This window comes from Mesoplodon mirus (genome assembly GCF_964341445.2).
Source record: "Mesoplodon mirus genome assembly, chromosome: 6".
Classification (NCBI taxonomy): domain Eukaryota; kingdom Metazoa; phylum Chordata; class Mammalia; order Artiodactyla; family Ziphiidae; genus Mesoplodon; species Mesoplodon mirus.
The window spans coordinates 45,130,393-45,152,974 of record NC_138982.1 but is presented as its reverse complement, the minus strand read 5'-3'; the positions used below and the strand labels follow the sequence as shown (position 1 = coordinate 45,152,974).

The window sequence follows — 22,582 nt, the reverse complement described above, 5'->3', positions numbered from 1 at the left end:
ACTTTCACTGCAGAGGGCATGGGTTCAATCCCTGGTTGGGGAACTAAGACTAAGATCCCACAAGCCGAGCAGCACAGCCAAAAACATAAATAAAATTTTTTTTAAAAAAATTGTCTTTCACAGGGGCTTCCCTGGTGGCGCAGTGGTTGAGAGTCCGCCTGCCGATGCAGGGGACACGGGTTCGTGCCCCGATCCCGGAAGATCCCACATGCCGCGGAGCGGCTGGGCCCGCGAGCCATGGCCGCGGAGCCTGTGTGTCCGGAGCCTGTGCTCCGCAACGGGAGAGGCCACAGCAGTGAGAGGCCCGCGTACAGCAAAAAAAAAAAAAAAAAAAAAAAAAAAAATTGTCTTTCATGAACTAATTGGGAACCTAATCTCTTTATGATAGTTTCTTTAAGAAAAGCTCTAGGTACCCAATATTCAAACAAAAGTTTGGTAATTGTTTGTAAGTTGGGGATCTAGGTGTCTGTATTGCTTTGGTGATTTTTTTTTTTAATTTATCTAATATATACAAGGAAGGGTTTGGGTATTTGAAATAGGTGTTGATTTTATCTATTTATCAATAAATTCATCTCTTTAATTCAGTGGCTTTCAAATATTTTTGATTGCAACTCATAGTAATAAATATTTTATATTGTGACCAATACACACATGCATATATTATGTGATTATATATGGACACAAAAGTTTTACAAAAAACATTACTTATCCTTACTACACTGATAGTTTTCTTTAAACAAAAGTTTTTTTAAGGTGAGTTGTGACCACCACATTGATTTCTCAACCCACTAACGGATAGAAATCCAGTTTGAAAAACACTGCTCTAAATGAACTGGCAACAAAATGCAAAACTATAATGCTTGAGACCACAAAAATACAACAAATGTGGAGTTGTTTTGAAATGAATCAATCTAAATCTAGGAAAACGGGCCAGAAGTTTTCAGACCCTCACTGGAAATACATGGTTAAACAATCCTTGTTCTGCAGGTTTTTACATTGGAATTTCGTGAAACATGTTCAGTAGAAGTCCTATTACTTCCACGTAGGATGTAAAACAAAGGGTTCTATGGCCCAGTGAATGTGTGTACCATGTCTTTTCCTCCTGGGGATGCATGGCAAATGTAGTAAATTAATGTCTTAACCTAGTGTGTCTAAAAACTTGGACGTTGAGCCCTCTGTGTTGACACCTGTGGAACTGTTTTGTGAAATACAGTTTGGCACGTGCCAGGAGAAGCAACATAGAGTTCTTGGAAGCATATGCTTCAAATATACGTTGGGGAAGTATCCCCTCACCCCATCTCAGGCCACCCCCGCCAAGCACACACACTGCCTCCTTAAGGGCATGTGGTGATCATAGTCTGTGGTGCCACTTATATTTTTCTTTAATTTATCAGTAATAGGTGTTCATGGTAGAAAAATAAAATACTGATAAAAGTTAAAGAATAAGAGTTCTGTAAACTCACCACCCAGAGTTAATAACTTTTTTTTTTTTTTTTTTTTTTGCGGTACGCGGGCCTCTCACTGTTGTGGCCTCTCCTGTTGCGGAGCACAGGCTCCGGACGCGCAGGCTCAGCGGCCATGACTCATGGGCCCAGCCGCTCCTCGGCATGTGGGATCTTCCCGGACCAGGGCACGAACCCGTGTCCCCTGCATCGGCAGGCGGACTCTCAACCACTGCGCCACCAGGGAAGCCCCAGAGTTAATAACTCTTAACATTAACATTCTGGTATATATCCTGGCCTTTGGTATATACTCTGTCATGTGTGTATTAATAAGTGTGTGTGTTGTGCACGCTTGTGCAAGTATATATATATTTTTGTTATTAACAAATACGGAATCACACTATGTGGCTATATAACCCCCTTTCCACTTAATTTATGTTGAACATATTTTCATGGCAATATTGACATCTTAATTGCCATGTAGTGTTCCAGCATATGGTTATAACAATTTATTTAATAAGTATTGTTAGACATAGTGTCTTGCAGTGTTTTCAGTTATTCTCTTAGGAGAAGTTCTTAGAATTAAAATTTCTAAATTAGAGTAACATGTATTTTTTTTTAAATCAGAGATAAAAATCACCCAGTAGTATCTTGACTTTTCTTCTGGCACAGGCTGATGACTTGTACCTCCACTGATTTAAGTTTTATAATATTTTTCATGTGTAGGTCTTCTGGAAAAGTTCATTCTGAAGGATTTAATGTCTCATTTTAGTGGACAATTTTATTTTTATTCAACTACTTTACAAAAAACTTTTTATTATGGAAATTTTAAGATATAAACAATCATCACCACCTTTCAGCAGTTACTAAAATGTGGCTAATCTTGATTCACCTTTTTTTCATGGGAGGGGGAGAGTCTGGAGTATATTAAAGCAAAACCCAGACATATCTTTCTACCTAAATACTTAAGAATGTCTCCCTAACGTATAATAACTTTAATAAAAAAGCCTTTGTCATTTTTACACATAACAAAATTAGTAAGAATTTGCCAGTACCATCTAATAGTTCACATTCAAGTTTCCCTGATGATTAAAATGTTCTATTACATTCTTCTAATCAGGATATATAGTGGTTTGAATGGTGGCCCCCTAAAACATACGTCCTCATCCTTATCCTTGGAACCTGTATTACTTTCTTTGGCAAAAGATGTGATTAAAGATCTTGAGAAAAGGAATTTATCCTGGATTGTCTGGGTGCACCATAAATGCAATCACATGCCACATAAGAAAGAAGCAGACAGTTTTGAGATGGATAAGGCGGAGGCATTGAAATGGGCCTAGGCAGTGTTTATTTTTATACCCATTTTTAGGTATAAACAAAATCTGGATAAAGACACCCAAGTGTTAATGATTGGCTGGACAGGCTCTGTTGCTTTCTAATTTTTTCTTTTTTTTTTTTTTTTTGCGGTACACGGGCCTCTCACTGTTGTGGCCTCTCCTGTTGCGGAGCACAGGCTCTGGACGTGCAGGCTCAGTGGCCATGGCTCACGGGCCCAGCCGCTCTGCGGCATGTGGGATCTTCCCGGACTGGGGCACGAACCCTTGTCCCCTGCATCGGCAGGCGGACTCTCAACCACTGCGCCACCAGGGAAGCCCTGTTGCTTTCTAATTTATAACCTTGTGTTTGGAGTTAAAAAAAAAAAAGGAAGAGGCAGTGAGACTACAGAAGCAAGACTGGAGTGATGCTACCACAAGCCAAGGAAGCCTGGAGCCACCAGAGCTGGAAGAGCCTTCAGAGGGAACCTGGCCCCGATGACACCTTGATTTCAGGCTTCTGGCTCCAAAACTGTGAGAGAATAAATTTCTGCTGTTTAAGTCCATCAAATCTGTGGTAGTTACAGCAGTCTCAGAACAGTAATATGGGATCCAGTAAAATGTACACGTTGCTGTTGGTTATTATATCTCTTGAGTCTCTTTTATTCAACAGTAGTCTCCTTCCTTGTACTATTATTTATTAGAGAAACCGGGTGTTCCTGTGGAAAATCCCACTTCTAAATTTGGCTTACAACTCCTTGGTGGTTTTTAGCTGCTTCCTCTATCCCTTGTATTTCATGTAAACTGGTAAGCTTGATCTAGAGGCTTGATCAGATTCAGGTTGAATTTATTAGGCAAGGATACTTCATTAGTGGTCATACTGTATTGTATCAAATGACACATAATGTCTGCTTGTTCCACTTACTGGTGCTAAGATTGATCTGTAATTCAGGCTGTCAGAGTTCCTATTCATCTTTCTCCTCTTGGTTTTAAATTTAATTGATGATCCATTATTAAGAGGTACAAAATGGTGATTTTCTAATTCTATCATTTCTCTATGTTAATTACCTTGAATTCTTCTATAAAAGAAAAACTTCATATCAACTAATTTGGTTACCCTGAAATGCACTGCAACTAGGAAAAAATATGACTTAAAAATTTATTTTATTGAAATATAGTTAATTTACAATATTATATTAGTTTCAAGTGTATAACAGTGATTTAAAATTTTTATAGATTATACTCCATTTAAAATTATTATATAAAATATTGGCTATTCCCTGTGCTGTACAATATATCCTTGTAGCTTATTTATTTTATACATAGTAATTTGTAAGTCTTAATCCCATACCCCTATCTTGCCCCTCTCCCCCACTTCCCTCTCCCCACTGGTTTGTTCTCTATATCTCAGTCTGTATCTGTTATATTCATTTGTTTTATTTTTTTAGATTCCACATACGAGTGATAACATGGAGTATTTGTCTTTCTCTGATTTATTTCACTAAGCATAATACCCTCCAGGTCCATCCATGTTGTTGCAAACGGCAAAATTTCATTCTTTTTTTAAATGGCTGACTAATATTCCTCTGTGTGTGTGTGTGTGTGTGTGTGTGTGTGTTTCTATCACATCTTCTTTATCCCTTTATCTGTTGATGGACTTAGGTTGCTTCCATGTCATGGCTATTGTAAATAGTGCCGTGAACATTGTGGTGTATTTATCTTTTTGAATTAATGTTCTCATTTATTCCAGAGTGGAGTTCCTAGGTCATATGGCAGTTCTATTTTTAGTTCTTTTAGGAACCTCCAAACTGTTTTCCACAGTGGTTGCACCAATTTTCATTCCTGGCAACAGAGTATGAGGGTTCCCTTTTCTCCACATCCTCACCAACATTTGTTATTTGTGTTCTTTTTGATGATAGCCATTCTGACAGGTGTGAGGTGATATCTCATTATGGTTCTGATTCACATTTCTCTGATGTTGAGCTTTTCATGTGCCCATTGGCCATCTGTATGTCTTCTTTGCACAAGTGTCTATTCAGGTCTTCTGCCCATTTTTTAATCAGCTTATCTGTTTTTTTGATGTGAGTTGTTTGAGCTGTTTATGTATTTTGGATATTTTGGATATTAGCCCCTTATAGGTCATATCATTAGCAAATATATTCTCCCATTATGTAGGTTGTCTTTTTTGTTTTGTTGATGGTTTCCTTTGCTGTGCAAAAGCTTTTAAGTTTAATTAGGTCCTATTTGTGTATTTTTGCTTTTGTTTCCTTTGCCTTAGGAGGCAGATCCAAAATAACACTGCTCTGATTTATGTCAAAGAGTGTTCTGCCTATGTTTTCCTTCGGGAGTTTTATGGTTTCCAGTCTTACATTTAGGTCTTCGATCAATTTTGAGTTTATTTTTATATATGGTGTGAGAAAATGTTCTAATTTCGTTCTTTTACATTTAGCTGTCCAGTTTTCCCAGCACCACTTATTGAAGAGATTGTCTTTTCTCCATTGTATATTCTTGCCTCCTTTGTTGTAGATTAATTGACCATAGGAGTGTGGGTTTATTTCTGGGCTCTCTTTTCTGTTCCACTGGTCTATGTGTCTGGTTTTGTGCCAGTACCATACTACTTTGATTACCGTAGCTTTGTGTATAGTCTGAAGTCAGGGAGCAAGTTACCTCCAGCTCTGTTCTTCTTTCTCAACATTGTTTTGCCTATTTGGGGTTTCCATATAAATTTAAAATTATTTGTTTTTGTTCTGTGAACAGTGCTGTGGGTATTTTGATAGGGACTGCATTGATTCTGAAGATTGCCTTGGGTAGTATAGTCATTTTGACAATATTGATTCTTCCAATCCAAGAACATGGTATATCTCTCCATCTGTGTCATCTTTGATTTCTTTCATCAGTGTCTTAAGTTCTCTGAGTACAGGTGTTTTACCTCCTTAGTTAGTTTTATTCCTAGGTGTTTTATTCTAGGAATAAAATGTGATGGTAAATGGAATTGTTTTCTTAATTTGTTTCTGATAGTTCATTGTTAGTGTATACAAATGCATCAGATTTCTGTATATTAATTTTGTATCCTGCAACTTTACTGAATTCATTGATGAGCTCTAGTAGTTTTTTAGTGGCGTCTTTAGGATTTTCCGTGTATAGTGGCATGTCATCTTGCAAACAGTGACAGTTTTATTTCTTCCTTTCCAGTTTGGATTCCTTTATTTTTCTTGTCTGATTGCTGTGGCTAAAACTTCCAATATTATATTGAATAAAAGTGATGAGAGTGGACATCCCTGTCTTGTTCTTGATCTTAGAGGAAATGCTTTCAGCTTTTCACTGTTGAGTATGATGTTAGCTCTAGGTTTCTCATATATGGCCTTTATTATGTTGAGGTATGTTCCCTCTATACCCACTTACTGGAGAGTTTTTCTTATTGTAATTGGATGTTGAATTTTGTCAAAAGCTTTTCCTGCATCTATTGAGATGATCATATGGACTTTTATTCTTCAGTTTGTTCATATAGTGTATCACATTTTGATTGATTTGCAGATATTGAACTATTCCTGCATCCCTGGGATAAATCCCACTTAATCATGTTATATGATCCTTTTAATGAATTGTTGGATCAGTTTGCTAATATTTTGTTGAGGATTATTGCATCTGTGTTCATCAGTGATATCTGCCTGTAATTTTCTCTTTTTTTGTGATATGTTTGTCTGGTTTTGGTATCATGGTGATGCTGGGCTTGTAGAATGAATTTGGAAGCGTTCTTTCCTGTGCAGTTTTTTTGGAATAGTTTCAGAAGGATAGGTGTTAATGCTCCTTTAAGTGTTTGGTAGAATTCACCTGTGAAGCCCTCTGGTCCTGTAGTTTTGTTTGTTGGGGGTTTTAAAATTACTGATTCAACTTCAGTACTGGTAATTGGTTTGTTCATATTTTCTACTTCTTCCTGGTTCAGTCTTGGGAGAGTGTACATTTCTAGGAATGTATCCATTTCTTTTAGGTTTTCTGTTTTATTGGCATATAGTTGTTTGCAGTACATTGTATTTCTGTGGTGTTAGTTGTAACTTCTTTTTTATTTCTGATTTTATTGATTTGGGCCCTCTTTTTTCTTGATGTGTCTGGCTAAGGCTTGTCAATTTTACCTTTTCAGAGAACCAGCTCTTAGTTTCACTGACTTTTTAAAAATTGTTCTTTTGTTGTTGGTGTGGTTTTTTTGGTCTCTTTCATTTATTTCTGCTCTGATCTTTATGATTTCTTTCCTTCTGTTAATTTTGTGTTTTCTTTGTTCTTTTTCTGGTTCCTTTAGGTATAAGGTTAGGTTGTTTATTTGAGAGTTTTCTTGTTTCCTGAGGTAGGTTCGTATCACTATAAACTTCTTTCTTAGAACTGCTCTTGCTGTGTCCTATTGATTTTGGAGTGTTGTGTCTTCATTTTAATTTGTCTCCAGGTATTTTTTGATTTCTTAGATTTCTTCAGTGATCTGTTGGTTGTTTAGTAGTGTATTGTTTAGTCTCCATGTGTTGTGGGGTTTTTTTGCAGTTTTTTCCTTGTATTTAATTTCTAGTTTTTTTTTTTTTTTACATCTTTATTGGAGTATAATTGCTTTACAATGGTGTGTTAGTTTCTGCTTTTTATAACAAAGTGAATCAGTTATACATATACATATGTTCCCATATCTCTTCCCTCTTGAGTCTCCCTCCCTCCCACCCTCCCTATCCCACCCCTCTAGGTGGTCACAAAGCACCGAGCTGATCTCCCTGTGCTATGCGGCTGCTTCCCACTAGCTATCTGTTTTACGTTTGGTACTGTATATGTGTCCATGCCTCTCTCTTGCTTTGTCACAGCTTACCCTTCCCCCTCCCCATATCCTCAAGTCCATTCTCTAGTAGGTCTGTGTCTTTATTCCTGTGTTACCCCTAATTTCTAGTTTCTTAATGTTGTGTTGGAAAAAATGCCTAATATGGTTACTGAGGCTTGTTTTGTGGCCTAGCATGTGATCTGTCCTGGGGAATGTTCCATGTTGCACTCGAAAAGAATGTGTATTCTGCTGCTTTTGGATAGAATGTTCTATATATATCTATTAAGTCCATTTGGTCTAACATGTCATTTAAGACCAATTTTCTGTTTGGATGATGTGTCCATTGATGTAAATGGGGTGTTAAAGTCTCCTACTGTTGTTACTATAAGTTTCTCCCATTGTACCTGTTAATATTTGCTTTACATATTTAACTCCTCCTATGTTGGGTGCATATATTTACAATTGTTATGTCTTCTTCTTAGATTGATCCCTTGTTCATTATGTAGTGTCCTTCTTTGTCTATTGTTACAGTCTTTGTTTTAAAGTCTATTTTGTCTGGCATAAGTATTGCTACCCTGACTTTCTTTTGATTTCCATTTGCATGGAATACCTTTTTTTTTTTTTTTTTTTTTTTTTTCTGTACGCGGGCCTCTCACTGCTGTGGCCTCTCCCGTTGCAGAGCACAGGCTCCGGACGCACAGGCTCAGCGGCCATGGCTCACAGGCCCAGCCGCTCCGCGGCATATGGGATCCTCCCAGACCGGGGCACGAACCCGTATCCCCTGCATCGGCAGGCGGACTCTCAACCACTGCGCCACCAGGGAGGCCCGGAATACCTTTTTTTTAATCCCCTTACTTTCAGTCTGTATGTGCCTCCAGATCTGAAGTGAATCTCTTACAGGCAACTTATATATGGGTCTTATTTTTGTATCTGTTCAGCCACACTGTGTCTTTTGGTTGGAGCATATAGTCTATTTACATTTAAGGTTATTATTGATAGGTATATACTTATTGCCATTTTGTTAATTGTTTTGGGGTTGTTTTTGTAGTTCATTTTTGTTCCTTTCTTCTTCTTTTGCTCTCTTCCCCCCTTGTGATGTGATGACTATCTTTAGTTTTTTGGAGGGTTTTTTTGTTTGTTTTTTGCCACACTGCACGGCACGTGGGATCTTAGTTCCCCGACCAGGGGTCGAACCCCCATCCCCTTCCTCAGTGGAAGCATGGAGCCTTAACCTTGCCAGGGAAACCCCTATCTTTAGTATTATATTTGGATTCCTTTCTCTTTTGTGTGTTTGTGTACCTATTATAGATTTTTCATTTGTAGTTACCATGAGATTTACATATAACCATCTATATATGTGTGATTATTTTAAGTTGCTGATTTCTTAACTTCAAATGCATTTTAACAACCCTGCATGTTTACTCCCCTCACCTAGTGATTACTGTTTTTGGCATCATATTTTACATTTTTTTGTTTTGTGTATCCATTTCTTATTGTGGATACAGATGATTTTATTACTTTTGTCTTTTAACCTTCCTACTAGCTTTTTACATGGTTGGTTCACTATCATTACTGTATATTTGTCTTTACCAGTGTGCTTTCCTTCCTTTCATAATTTTCATGTTTCTAGTTGTGGTCTTTTCTTTTTCATGTAGAGAGTCACTTTCACATTTCTTGTAAAGTTGATCTGGTGGTGCTGAACTCTTTTAGCTTTTGCTTGTCTGTAAAACTTTTGATCTCTCCATCAAATCTGAATGAAAGCCTTGCTGGGTATTTTTGGTTGTAGGTTTTTCTCTTTCATTACTTTAAATATATCATGACACTCCCTTCTGGCCTGCAGAGTTTTGCTGAAAAGTCAGCCATATGGGAGTTCCCTTGCATGTAACTCATTGCTTTTCATTTGCTGCTTTTAATATTCTCTTTATCTTTAATTTTTGGCATTTTAATTACAGTGTGTCTTGGTGTGGTCCTCTTTGGGTTGATCCTGTTTGGGACTCTCTGTACTTCCTGGACATGGATGTCTGTTTCCTTTCCCAGGTTTGGGGAGTTTTCAGCTATTGTGTCATCAAATATATTTTCTGCCCCTTTCTCTCTTCTCCTTTTGGGGCACCTATAACTTTTTTTTTTTTAAATAAATTTATTTTACTTATTTATTTAAAAAATTTTTGTATGTGTTGGGTCTTTGTTGCTGCGCTTGGGCTTTCTCTAGTTGCAGCAAGTGGGGGTTACTCTTCGTTGCGGTGCACAGGCTTCTTCTCATTGCAGTGGCTTCTCTTGTTGTGGAGCACGGGCTCTAGGCGTGCGGACTTCGGTAGTTGTCGCACACAGGCTCAGTAGTTGTCGCACGTGGGCTCCAGAGTGCAGGCTCAGTAGTTGTGGCACATGGGCTTAGTTGCTCTGTGGCATGTGGGATCTTCCTGGACCAGGGCTCGAACCTGTGTCCCTTGCATTGGCAGGTGGATTCTTAACCACTGTGCCACCAGGGAGGTGCCACCTATAACATTTTGATATCGTCTCAGAGGTCTTGTAAGCTGACTTCATTTCCTTTTATTCTTTTCTCTATTTTCTGTTTAGCATCAGTGATTTCCACTACTCTGCCTTCCAGCTTACTGATCCCTTTCTCTGTATCATTTAATCTACTGTTGATTCCTCCTAGTGTATTTTTCATTTCAGTCATTTCAGTTATTGTATTCTCCATCTCTGATTGCTTCTTCTTTATATTTTCTAAGTCTTTGTTTAAAACTTCTAATTATTTTTTGGCTATGCCACATAGCTTGCAGGATCTTAGTTCCCTGACCAGGGATTGAACTAGGGCCTAACTACTGGACCGCCAGGGAATTCCCAGCAATTTCTGACTTCTCACTCTGTTCATCTATTCTTCTCCTGAGTTCTTTGATCATCTTTATGATTGTAAAAATTTAACTCTTTATCTGATAGATTGCCTACCTCCACTTCATTTAGCTCTTCTTGGGGTTTTATCCTGTTCCTTCTTTATAACATGTTCCTCTGTCACCTAACTTTTCTGAATTTGTTGTTTTTATTTCTGTGTGTCTGGTAGGTTGGTTACGTTTACTGACCTTGGAGAAGTGGCCTTTTGTAGAAGACATTCTATGCATCCCAGAAGTGTACTCTCCTCTGGTCACCAGTACTATATGCTCTAGATGTGCTCCTAACCTATGTGGGCTGTGTGGGTCCTTTTATTATAGAGGGCTGGTTATTGTGGGCTGTCCGGTAGGAGTGGCTGACCCCTGGACTGGTTGGTTGCCAGGGTCTGCCTTGTGTGGAGGCTGCCAGCCACTGTTTGGCAGGGCCAGGTCATGTGGCTGTCTACAGAAGCCTGGAGAACCCTGGGGCTAGTGGTGGCTCACTCTTGGGCAGAACTGGGTTCTGGGGTGGGTGGTTGCAGAGCCAGCATTCCTGGATATAGTGTTGGCCTGCTGGTGGTTGGGGCCAGTTCCTGAAATGGCTCACTGTAGGTTCCAGGGTGTCTCAGAGCCAGTGCTGGCCCACTGGTGTGTGGGGCTGGATCCCGGGGTGGCTGGTTGAATAGTGCATGGTATCTCAGAGGTGGTATTGGCCTGCTGATGCATGGGGCCAGAGCCCAGGGGCTCCCAGAGCTATTGCCAGCTCACTGGTGGGTGGGGCTGGATCCGAAGGCCTCTGGCTGAGGCGCCCAAGGTGTCCCAAAGGAGATGTTGGCCTGCTGATGGAAAGGGCTGGAGCTTGGGGCTCCTGAGGGTGGTGCTGTCCTACTGGTGTATTGTCTGAGTCCTGACAAGGCAGGCTGTGGGGCATGGTGGTTCTCTTCCTGCTGTCTACCCATTGGTGGGTGGGGTCAGTGCCCAGGAGGTCCTGGGGTGTTGGCCCACTGGTGAGCAGAGCTGGCTCCCAGGGTCTCTGGCTGCAGGGTCTTGGAAGTCCTGAGTGCAGTGCCTGTGTACTAAGTGTCTGGGCCCAGGTCCTGGGTCCTCTGGTGGACAGAGCTGTTTTCAGGGATGGCTCTGGGCTACGGGGGTCTTAAGGCAGCCTGGCTGCTTATGGGTGGGACTGTGTCCCTACATGGCTAGTTACTTGGCCTGAGGGGACCCAGTACTTGGGCCTACAGGCTGGTGGGAGGGGGTAGGGCTGGGTCCCGAGGCTAACAAGCTAGAGGGAGGATTCCAAAATGGCACTTGCCAGCACCAGTGTCCCCATGGTAGAAGGAACTCTCAAAAATGGCTGCTGTCAGTGTCTTTGTCCCCAGGGTGAGCTCTACTTGCTGCCTGCCTCTCCAGGAGACTTTCCAAGTTCAGCAGGTTGGTCTGACCCAGGCTCCTTTCAAATTACTGCTTCTGCACGGGGTCCCAGAGCATGTGAGATTTTGTGTGCACCCTTTAAGAGTAGTGTCTCTCTGGATCTCCCAAAAGTAAGCCCCAGTAGCCTTCAAAGCCAAATGTTCTGGGGGCTCATCTTTGTAGTGCACCCCTGTGTTGGGGAGCCTGATGTGGGGCTCAGACCACTTGCTCCTTGGGGAGAACCTCTGCAATTGTAATTATCTTCCCATTTGTGGGTTACCCCCCCCAGGGGTGTGGGTCTTGACAATATTGCAACTCCACCCTTTCTACCCATCTTGTTGTGGTTCCTTATATCTTTAGTTGTAGATCTTTTCTGCTAGTCTTCTGGGTTTTCTCATTGATAGTTGCTCTGTAAATGGTTGTAATTTTGCTGTGCCCATGAGAGGAGGTGAGCTCACGGTCTTCCTACTCCTTCTTGGCCCAGCCCTACGATGTTTTTTTTTTTTTTTAAATATATAAATTTGTTTTTGGCTGCTTTGGGTCTTCATTGCTGTGTGTGGGCTTCCTCTGGTTGCAGTGAGCGGGGGGCTACTCTTCGTTTGCAGTGCGCAGGCTTCTCATTGCGGTGGCTTCTCTTGTTGTGGAGCACGGGCTCTAGGCGTGCAAGCTTCAGTAGTTGTGGCTCACGGGCTCTAGAGTGCAGGCTCAGTAGTTGTGGCGCACAGGCTTAGTTACTCTGCAGCACGTGGGATCTTCCCGGACCAGGGCTCAAACCCGTGTCACCTACATTGGCAGGCGGATTCTTAACCACTGCGCCACCAGGAAGCCCCCTTTCTTGATGTTTAATGAGAAATTGTAAGAAGGAACATTGAAGGCTGCTAAACAGAAGCCATTTTTGACTTGAAAGTCCCTTCTTATACATCAGTTAGATCAAAGACTTTGTTGTGTTCAAACTTTTATTTTACAGATGAGGAGACAGGCCTCCAAGAGGCTGTGATATGCACAAGGTTATTTAGCTAGTGCACAGGCAACCAGGGAGAAAACCTCTGGGCCTGGGCTTTCTTATTCTCCTGATGAGAAAGTGAGACTGGTAGAGATCTGGTACAGGGAAAGAGGCACCCATCCCTGCCTTCAGGCCTGCCCTAGGGCAAAGCTGAGCTAACGCCCTGGTTAAGTTCCCTTCACAGCCCCTTGCTCTGTTTGCCTAGCAAGGCCTCCCATGCTGACCGCCAGTTACTGGGGCTTTTGAAGGTGCAGGATGCAGGAGGTGGGGCTGTATTCCATCACAATGATTTTTCACAGCCGAGGGAAAGCAAGTCCCAGCAATGAGGGATGACTGGAGGAACTGAGTAAAGGGAGAACTAGACAACTGTCTTCAAACATTAGGGGAGTTGTCTTAAGTAACATGTAGCAGATTCAGTGTGTGGTGGTTGTGGGGTGAGCAGATTTCAGATCAGTGGAAGGAAGATCTATGAGGCTGGACTGTGCGACGGCAGAACTGTCTGCCTTAGGAGCCGCGTTTCTCCTCGCTGGGGGGTGGCCAGACTTTGGAGAGAGTTTCGAGGACATTATTCCATATTAGGAAAGTGGACCAAATGACCTCGAAAATCCTTTCCCAGTACTGCTGTTCTGTGAATTTAGAGTTGAGAAAAGGTTTTGCCAGGTTCAGTGAGGGTGACTGGGAGCAGTTTTATAGCTATTGAGAATCAGGGACATTCAGGAGTCACAGAAGTCAGGGGAATCTTTCATATTAGGAAGTGTTGCGATTACAGATAAACTGATACAGGGATCCGTTTGAGTTTGGTTTTTCATTCAGAGTTTGCCCTGATCACTAGAGGTTACTGGAGGCAAAAGGGAATATTCTTCACTGTTTATTGTCAGCCACATCTGAGATTAGGTTAGATCTTAAAATGGGAACAAACCAAGTACCTTGGATCCCTGCTTTTACAAGAGAACACAGGAGGATCGAGGTCAAGTTAGAATATAGTTGTTCCATGAGGTTTCTCCTCATGTTGGCTGTTTCTGTGAGAGCAAGAGCTGTTAAGAGCACTCATGGCTTCTAGAGAGACAGTGACTTACTTACGTGGCTGATGTGAGCTAGAATAGAAAATTAACATGCATATGGGGTAAGTCTCAAATTTTAATTCACCAGCACCTTAAGGGGAATGTAGAGAAGAAATAAAAGGCGGCAACAACTGACAGTAAACATCAGGGGATTTGCTAGCAGTGGTATTAGACATTAGCGGTAGCAGGTCAAAGATATCTCCATTAGGCTTTAAGACAGTGAAAGATTTGGATGCATGTACAATTTAGGCTGGTCTCTGAATTCCTACAGTTGTGGGCTTCCCTCATCATCGTTCACATGGGGATGCCTCTGTTGCCCATGTCCTTCCCCAGGGATGCAGGAATAAGACTAGGCCAAATGCTTTCATACTCCGTAAGTCCATATCCCATCCCTGTCTACTCAGTCACCGAGTCATTCACATCCTAGCTGATGCCAGGTTATCAATTTCCCCCTGCTTCCCTTAGAAGTCCAGTGTTTTCTTCTACCCTTGCTACCTGTCAAGATGCCTTCTGTCTAGGGCTCATCATTTCCTCTCTTCTGTTGAAACCCCTCCAAATTTCTATTCTATCTAGCGATCCTTTTTCTCATGTTTTTAAGTTCTCCCTCTATGCTGGAATCCTCTTCCAATTTGCACACCTCTTCCTTCCCATAGCTCCATGTTGGAGAAGACGAGATTGTCTTGAGGCAAAGTTGGAGGGAAACTAACCAGGATAGAACGGATGTCCAGGCCTACTCACCACATCTCCTGACATACTTATAATTGGGCTTCTGGGGAGGGGTGAAGGAAGTACCTCTTCCCTTAAATTGTCAGGCATATTCCTCTTCCTTCCCCCCACATAAAAATAAGCTCTTTCCCTGGCCAGGCTTAAAGTTTCTTAAGATAGGGGATGGCCTTACCTAGTTACTGTGCAGTCAGTATCTAGCCCTCTAGTTCTCTGGTTCTCAAACCTCAGCGTACATCGGAATCACTCAGAGGGCTCACTGACGGAGACTGCTCGGGCCCACCCTCCACCCTTAGAATTTCTGTCCCAAGGTGGACCCTGAGAACCTGCATTTCTAACACGTTCCCAGGTGATACTGGTGCTGCTGGTCTGAGGAGCACAGTCTGAGCACCACTGACCTAGTTTAAATTCTCCCAAAGACCTGCCTGGAGAAGCCAGCCTCCTCAGTGTAGCTTCCCAGTCCTGACGGTATATGCCACCCATTTCCCTGAAGTCCCCTCAGAGGTGGAATTCAGCTGACACTTTGGGATGGGTGATACTTAGTAAAATAAGAGACCAAGACACCAGGATCTTGTTAGCTGGATATATTTCTTTTTGTTTGTTTTTGTTTTTGTCACAGAACACTGTTTGCAGTAGAGGAAACTGGCATTGCAGTCTGGTGGTAAAATGGCTTGTTCACATAAACCAGTACATGTTCATCCTTTAGCGCAAAAAGCCCTAATGGCGCGTACCCTATTGAAATTCAGGACATCTCCAATATTCTCTCTCTCTGTTTTTCTTTGTCACTTTTTTTTTTAAAATAAACATTTTCAAGGTTTGTCCAAAAGAAGGCCATATAGGTTCTTGGCTAGCGGAAGACAATTCAGAACAGTTGTTGCACACTTGGACTGTTACCTTCTCCAGGCTGGCAGTTGATATCTTATTTTTTTCCAACTCATTTTTATTAAAAAAATAAAAAAATGCTCCAACTATCAGTTTTACAAAATCTCTAAGGGAAACACAAGAGCAAGGTGCTGAGGTAAAAAACACCTGAGGTAGCTTTTTTTTGTGTGTTTTTTTTTTCGTTAAAAAAATCTGTAAATTTAACGCCCTGGGCCAACGACCTCGTGTAAATTGCTATTTTCCTCCATATTTTTTTTTTTAAAAGAAAGAAATAATTTTGCTGAATATTGATGGCTTATACACCAAAATGTTAAAAAGACAAAATACATTCTTTCTTTGTGGAATTTTTCTTTGTTTGTTTGGTTGGTTTGATGGGTTACTGTTTTTCCTCTTCCAAAATGCTAGGACAAGTACCATTGACTCTTGTTCTTTTGAGTAACCAAGTGTAAGTTGAGGCTGGTTTGTGTGTTTCGCTTTTGTTCCTTTGTGTGATGTGATACTCAGAGCACTGCTTTGCCTGGGGGGTGCGTAGATATGGGAATTGAGACAGAGGGATGAGGGAATTAACAAGAATGGGGATGGAGAGGACGGGGAGGGAGAGAGGGGGTAGGGGAGAGATAAACAGAGAGAGACAGAGAATTATATAGCAGTATGCAAAAACCAGTTTAAAACCTGTGAAGCAAAGAGAAATGGGTGTGTGAGCTAGACAGGGATGAAGAGAGACAGAGTTTCCTCTTCAGAGAGACGGTATCCCTTCTGTTGACATACACAGGTGATCCAGAACTGCTGTGAGTGTCCTTTCGACGAGATTTCCCTCCGGGTGAATTTTGAGTGGGTGGCCTTGAAGCTCCTTACTAAACCGTTAGAACTCCCAAAGCACGACTTTATTCTTTAAAGTCTAGTAAAGCCTGCTTTCTCTTTAAAAAGAAAAAAGAATAACTGATTAAAAATTGGAGTTAGTTGAGTTATCTGATATATTATTTCTAAAATATATTAACGCCGCAGGCACCCTGTGTAACCCACAGGCCACATATCTTAACATCTTTCCCTTCTAATATGTACATACATGTACAGAGACAATTTTCCACAAAAAGAAAAGGGTGTGAATTTTGCTTTGATTTGAACGCGTTCACCTATGTTAGTTCAACTAGAAGGGATAGCGTGGTGGGGTTAGGAGAGACCCGAGTGGATGGTGAAGTGGATGGCTGGGAAGCCTGCAGAGGCCCTGGGGGAGCTGGGAGGCCGGGCCCTGGCACGGCTGCCCTCCCGCCTCCTCCCTGGCCCCCCGGGTTCTCAGGGCCTCTGCAGAGCCCCTGGCGCCTCCGCAGACTTCTCATTCCTCAGGATGGTCTTTGGTTTGCTCCCGATCTGGCTGGCTGTGTTTGGTCTCATTCTGTCAGGTGTTGGAAGGGCTACATTCATCCGTTGTTTGCTGGTGCCTGTGGGAGCCTCACTTGCTGCGCTGTGAGGCAACTCCCTGAGGATATTTCTGCTCCTGCTGCTTCACCTGTTGTACAATTTCCCTGATCTTGCGCTGTGCAGTCTGCAGCAAGGGAGAGGAGGGGGACAGGGGAGAAAAGGAACCCAGTTCTGAGGACAAGCAGTGGGGTGTGGGGAAGCGGGGCTGGGACTTGGGGGAAGGAGGCGGTAAACTCAGAAAAGTGTCATCTACCTACTGAGGCCCTGACTCCAGGCCTTTTCTGCCTGGAAGTAAAGTGGCAGAGCTCCCCACCCCAACCCCGCCGAGGCTGCTGGGTGGAGGGTAAGAGGGTGGGACTCCAGGAAGCAGAACCAGGGCATCAGTGACTAGGGAACCTGCAGAGGTCAGACGGCATCCTCCCTCCCAGCCACCACATGCTCCAACGTCCAACGCTTCGCCTCCTCCCCGCCTTCCTAGAGTTACTGCAGAGACAGTGGTGTATGGCATGGGAAGATGGACAGTCAATGGGATGGGGAGAAAGTGAGAAACTGGCCCAGACACTTTACCCTGGACAAGTGGAGAAAACACACGAACCCAAACCTATCCCCTCACCCACCCTGCTGCTCCCACTGCAGGGAGAACCCTGCAGACTGAACGCCTACAGGAGCCCAGCCATTGAGACCCATGCCCGGGACACTGGAAGAGCTGGGATGGGAGAGCCCCACGGGTGGTGTAGTTGGGCTCGGACTATAGGGGTCTCAAAGGGTGCTGGTGGGGTGCAGGGCACAGCTGCATGGCCGGTCCTGGCAAAGGCATGGCACTGAGAGCGCAGGCTGACGCTCAGACAAACCTGCAGTGTTGGCTTAGACTGCCTCCACTCCGTTGGGACAGGGACTGGACTGCTCTATCCCCAAACCCAACCCCTTCCCCCAACAACAACAACAAAGCATCAAAAGGAACCAGGTCACGTGATTCTGAGTCACTAGCCCTTCTGACTGGAAGAGAAGCAGCTGTGTGGGGCCCTGAGTCCTAATGGGGGTTGTCACAGTGAAGCGGAGGAGAGGAAAGAGAAGCAAGGGTCTCCTGACGTGAGCGTTTAACCCGTAAGAGTGGAATTCTGGCACCTAGGCTGGTCCTCGGCCCAAGGGTGGCCCTTGCCTGGTATATGGCTCCCAGCAGGGGAAGGCTGTGACTGAGGCCTGAGCGGGAGGACGAGGGAACAGGAGAGCCCGCAGTTCAGCATTTCAGAGGCTTGAACTGTGCTGGCTTGACTCCAAAGCTCTATACCCTTCCTCAGGCTCCTCCAGCAGGCCTGGGAGAGCAGTGGTGAGCAAGGAACAGTTGCCCCTGCCCTGTTCCATCTGTGCATGGGGGTCAGGGTGTGTGTGTGTGTGTGCACGGCCTGGGGCCACCGGACAGGTCACCAAGAACTTAGAGACTTGCAAAGAGATTAGCAGGAGAGACTGGACCCTCACAGCACAGGTACCTGGCTGGCAAAGAAATGCCCGATAATTCGGACAATCACTTCCTCATTTTCATCTGGTGTTTGGTCACGAGGCACAATGACTTCTGCACTGGTTAAGTTCTGCAGTTCATTCACCTGTGAAGGGAGAAACCAAAAAAATTCCTGTGACTTGCTTCACTGCAGTGGTCGGGAACCGGAACCCAGAATGTCTGCAAAAGGTACGTCTGTACACTCTGGGCGGGGCTCTGCTCCGTAGCGTTTTCCTGCTGCAATGTGTGTGGGTTTACAGCGGCAGGAGGCAGCCTCCCTGTCTTCACTTCCCAGCACCTAGTCTAGATGCAGTGTTCTGGACCCAGGACCCCGGTGTTTCGGTGTCTGGCTCAGCACTGTGGATTTGGGGCCCTCAGCTCTGGATGATGCTAATTACATTTTTGTCCTTGAAGAGTCAGTGGGGGTCTGAGGGAAGTCAGGCCAGGAGACGAAGCCAGCTCAGAGCACACTTACGGTTTTGCCGCCCTTGCCGATCACACGGCCGGCTGTAGAGGAGGGCACTCGGATGTGGGCTTCCAGCTTCACCTCCTCTTTGGGGTTAAAGAAGTTTTCTTCTTTCAGTTTCCCAAAGATCCGCCCCTGGGCCTGAGAGAGCAAGACACGTCAACCTGCTTTAGCAGCACTATTATAGGAACCAGTGAGTCCAGGCAATGGTACAGCCCCAGCCCCATGCTCCCCGGGGTCTGCTCAGCTCGCTCAGACCCGGTGGGTGCGTGCCTGCCACACCCAAGAAGTGCACCTTGCAGACATGCACAGACACTCCCGTGTCTTCAGGTTTGCACATGGATCGCACAGGAAGCTTTCTGTGTATAGGGTCAGGGTGGAACTACATGTCTTATTTCCGTATTCTGAGCACCTGTAAATGTTTGGTTGAATGAATTTTTTCAGGGAATTCTTAACTTCCTCCCACCACAATATGTTCAAGCCTCCGGTTATTAAAGGATGACGGCAAGGGTGGTGTTGATGGGATTTGCTCTTTGATGTTTAACTCCAGAGCCAGTGTAGCCAAAAGCTTTTTGTTCTTTTTAAAAGAACTTTAAAAACATATATATATATTTGTTTATTTATTGGCTGCACCGCATGTCATGTGGGATCTTAGTTCCCCAACCAGGGATCAAACCCGTGCCCCCTGCAGTGGAAGCGCAGTTTTAACAACTGGACCGCCAGGGAAGTCCCTAAAAGAACTTTTAAAAAAACTGAGATATAACTTACGTAATTTAAAATTCAGCATTTTAAAGTGCACACTCCAGTGGTTTCTAGTATATTCACTAGGTTGTGCAACCACCACTGCTATCCAGAACAGTTCCATCCCATTCCCCCAAATAAAAACCCATACCTAGTAGCAGATAGTCCCAATTCCTCCCTTCCCCTGTCCCTGGCAGCCACTAAACTACCCTTCTGTCTCTGGATTTGTTTTTTCTGGATGTTTCACATAAATGGAATATATATTATGTGGTCTATTGTGTCTGCCTTCTTTCACTTGGTGTAATGTCCTCTAGGTTCATCCATGATATAGCATGCATCAGAATTTCACTCTTTCCATGGCTGAATGATATCCTATTATGTGGATATACCACATTTTGTTTATCCATTCATGAGTTGAAAGATTATTGTTCTTGAACATTTATTTACACGTGTTAATTTTTTTTCAGACACATTTTAAATATTTTTAATACAAATTATACCTTTACAAATAAATGTTTCTGACGTTTAGAAAACTCAAGTTATAATTTTCCTAGGGGTGAAAAGGCAATAACAAAACAATGCAGGGGAAGGGAGACAAGGTGGTGGAATAGAAGGACTTGAGCTCACCACCTCTCACGAAAACACCAAAATCACAACTAACTAACTGCTGAACAACCATTGACAAAAAACACTGGAACCTATCAAAAAAGATATTCTACATCCAAAGACAAAGAAGAAGCCACAACGAGATGGCAGGAGGGGTGCTTTCACGATATAATCAAATCTCATACCCACCAGGTGGGTGACCCACAAACTGGAAGCTAATTATATTGTAGAGGTTCTCCCATAGGAGTGAGAGTTCTGAGCCCCATGCCAGGCTCCTCAGCCTGGGGATCTGGCATCTGGAGGAGTAGCCTCCAGAGCATTTGGCTTTGAAGGCCAGTGGGGCTTGAGTGCAAGAGCTCTGCAAGACTAGAGGAAACAGAGACTCCGTTCTTGGAGGGTGCACACAAGGTTTCATGTGAACTGGGACCCAGGGCAAAGCAGTGACTCCATAGGAGCCTGGGCCAGACCTACCTGTGGGTCTTAGAGGGTCTCCTGGGGAGGCAGGGGTTGGCTGTGGCCCACTGCAGTGGCAAGGACACTGGTGGCGGAGGCCCCACGGAATACTTCTCAGCGTGAGTATGCCTCCTCCCTGAGGTCGCCATCTTGGTAGAGACCTGGCCCCACCCAACAGCCTGCAGGCTCTAGTGCTTGGACGCCTCAGGTCAAACAACCAACAAGGTGGGAATACAGCCCCACCCACTGACAGCTGCCTAAAGTCATCCTGAGCCCACAGCCACCTCTAGACACACCCCTTGACATGGCCCTGCCCACCAGAGGGACAAGACCCAGCTCCACCCTCCCATGGGCAGGCACAAGTCTGTCCCACCAGGAAGCCTGCACAAGCCCCTGGACCAACCTCAGCCAGGGGTTAAGGCAGACACCAGAAGCAAGAACTACAATCTGGCAGCCTGCAGAACGGAGACCACAAACAGAAAGTCAGACAAAATGAGACAGCAGAGAAATATGTTCCAGATGAAGGAACATGATAAAATCCCAGAAGAACAACTAAGTGAATTAGAGATAGGCAATCTCCCTGAAAAAAAAGAATTCAGAATAATGATAGTAAAGATAATCCAAGATCTTGGAAAAAGAATGGAGGCACAGACCAAGAAGATACAAGAAATATTTAACAAAGAGCTAGAAGATTTAAAGAACAAACAGATGGACAATGCAATAACTGAAATGAAAAATACACTAGAAGGAATCCAAGGCAGAATAGATGAGGCAGAAGAATAAATAAGTGAGCTGGGAGACAGACTGGTGGAAATCACTGCCACAGAACAGAATAAAGAAAAAAGAATGAAAAGAAATGAGGACAATTTAAGAGACCTCTGGGGCAACATTAAATGCACCAACATTTGCATTACAGGGGTTCCAGAAGGAGAAGAGAGAAATGGCCCTAGAAAATATTTGAAAAGATAATAGCCAAAAACTTCCCTAACATGGGAAAGGAAACACTCACTCAAGTCTAGGAAGCACAGAGAATCCCATACAGGATAAACCCAAGGAGGAACATGCTGAGACATATTAATCAAACTGACAAAAATTAAAGACAAAGGGAAAATATTAAAAGCAACAAGAGAAAAGCAACAAATAACATACAAGGGAATCCCCAAAAGGTTATCAGCTGATTTTTCAGCAGAAACTCTGCAGGCCAGAAGGGAGTGGCACCATATATTTAAAGTGATAAAAGGGAAAAAAACTACAACCAAGAATACTCTACCCACCAAGGCTCTTGTTCAGATTCAATGGAGAAATCAAAAGTTTTACAGACAAGCACAAGCTAAGAGAATTCAGCACCACCAAACCAGCTTTACAACAAATGCTAAAGGAACTTCTCTAGGTGGAAAAAAGCCCACAACTAGAAACAGGAAAATTACAAATGGGAAAGCTCACTGGTAAAGGCAAACATACAGTAAAGGTAGGAAATCATCCACACACAAATATGATACCAAACCCAGCAATCATGAGGAGAGTACAAATGCAGGATATTGGAAATGCATTTGAAATGAAGAGACCAGCAACTTTAAACACACACACACACACACACACACACACCCCACACCCCCCCCCCCTCTATATCAAAACCTTGTGGTAACCAGAAACCAAAAATCTACAACAGGAACACACAAAAAAGAGAGCAATCCAAACACAACATTAAAGATAGTCATCAAATCACAAGAGAAGAAAAAAAAGAGGAAGGGAAGAAAAAAGACCTACAAAAACAAATACAAAACAATTATCAAAATGGCAATAAGAACATACATATTGATAATTACCTTAAATGTAAATGCTCCAACCAAAAGAGATATATATATACATACACACACACAATGGAATATTACTCATCCATATAAAAGAATGAAATAAT

General features: G+C 43.2%; 1 protein-coding gene across 3 annotated transcripts in view; it reads right to left on the bottom strand.

Moving 5' to 3' along the window:
- Positions 1-15,814: 15,814 nt before the first annotated feature.
- Positions 15,815-22,582, bottom strand: part of IGF2BP2 (insulin like growth factor 2 mRNA binding protein 2) — a 158,269-nt gene continuing 151,501 nt past the window's right edge. For all 3 annotated transcript variants that reach the window (XM_082626137.1, XM_082626138.1, XM_082626139.1), the window contains 3 exons: positions 18,874-19,005; positions 18,391-18,504; positions 15,815-17,027 (listed from right to left, as the gene is read on the bottom strand). In XM_082626137.1, coding sequence (XP_082482263.1) covers positions 16,935-17,027; positions 18,391-18,504; positions 18,874-19,005 — 339 coding nt within the window. In that variant the 3' untranslated portion in view covers positions 15,815-16,934. The remainder of the gene's footprint in view (positions 17,028-18,390; positions 18,505-18,873; positions 19,006-22,582) is intronic.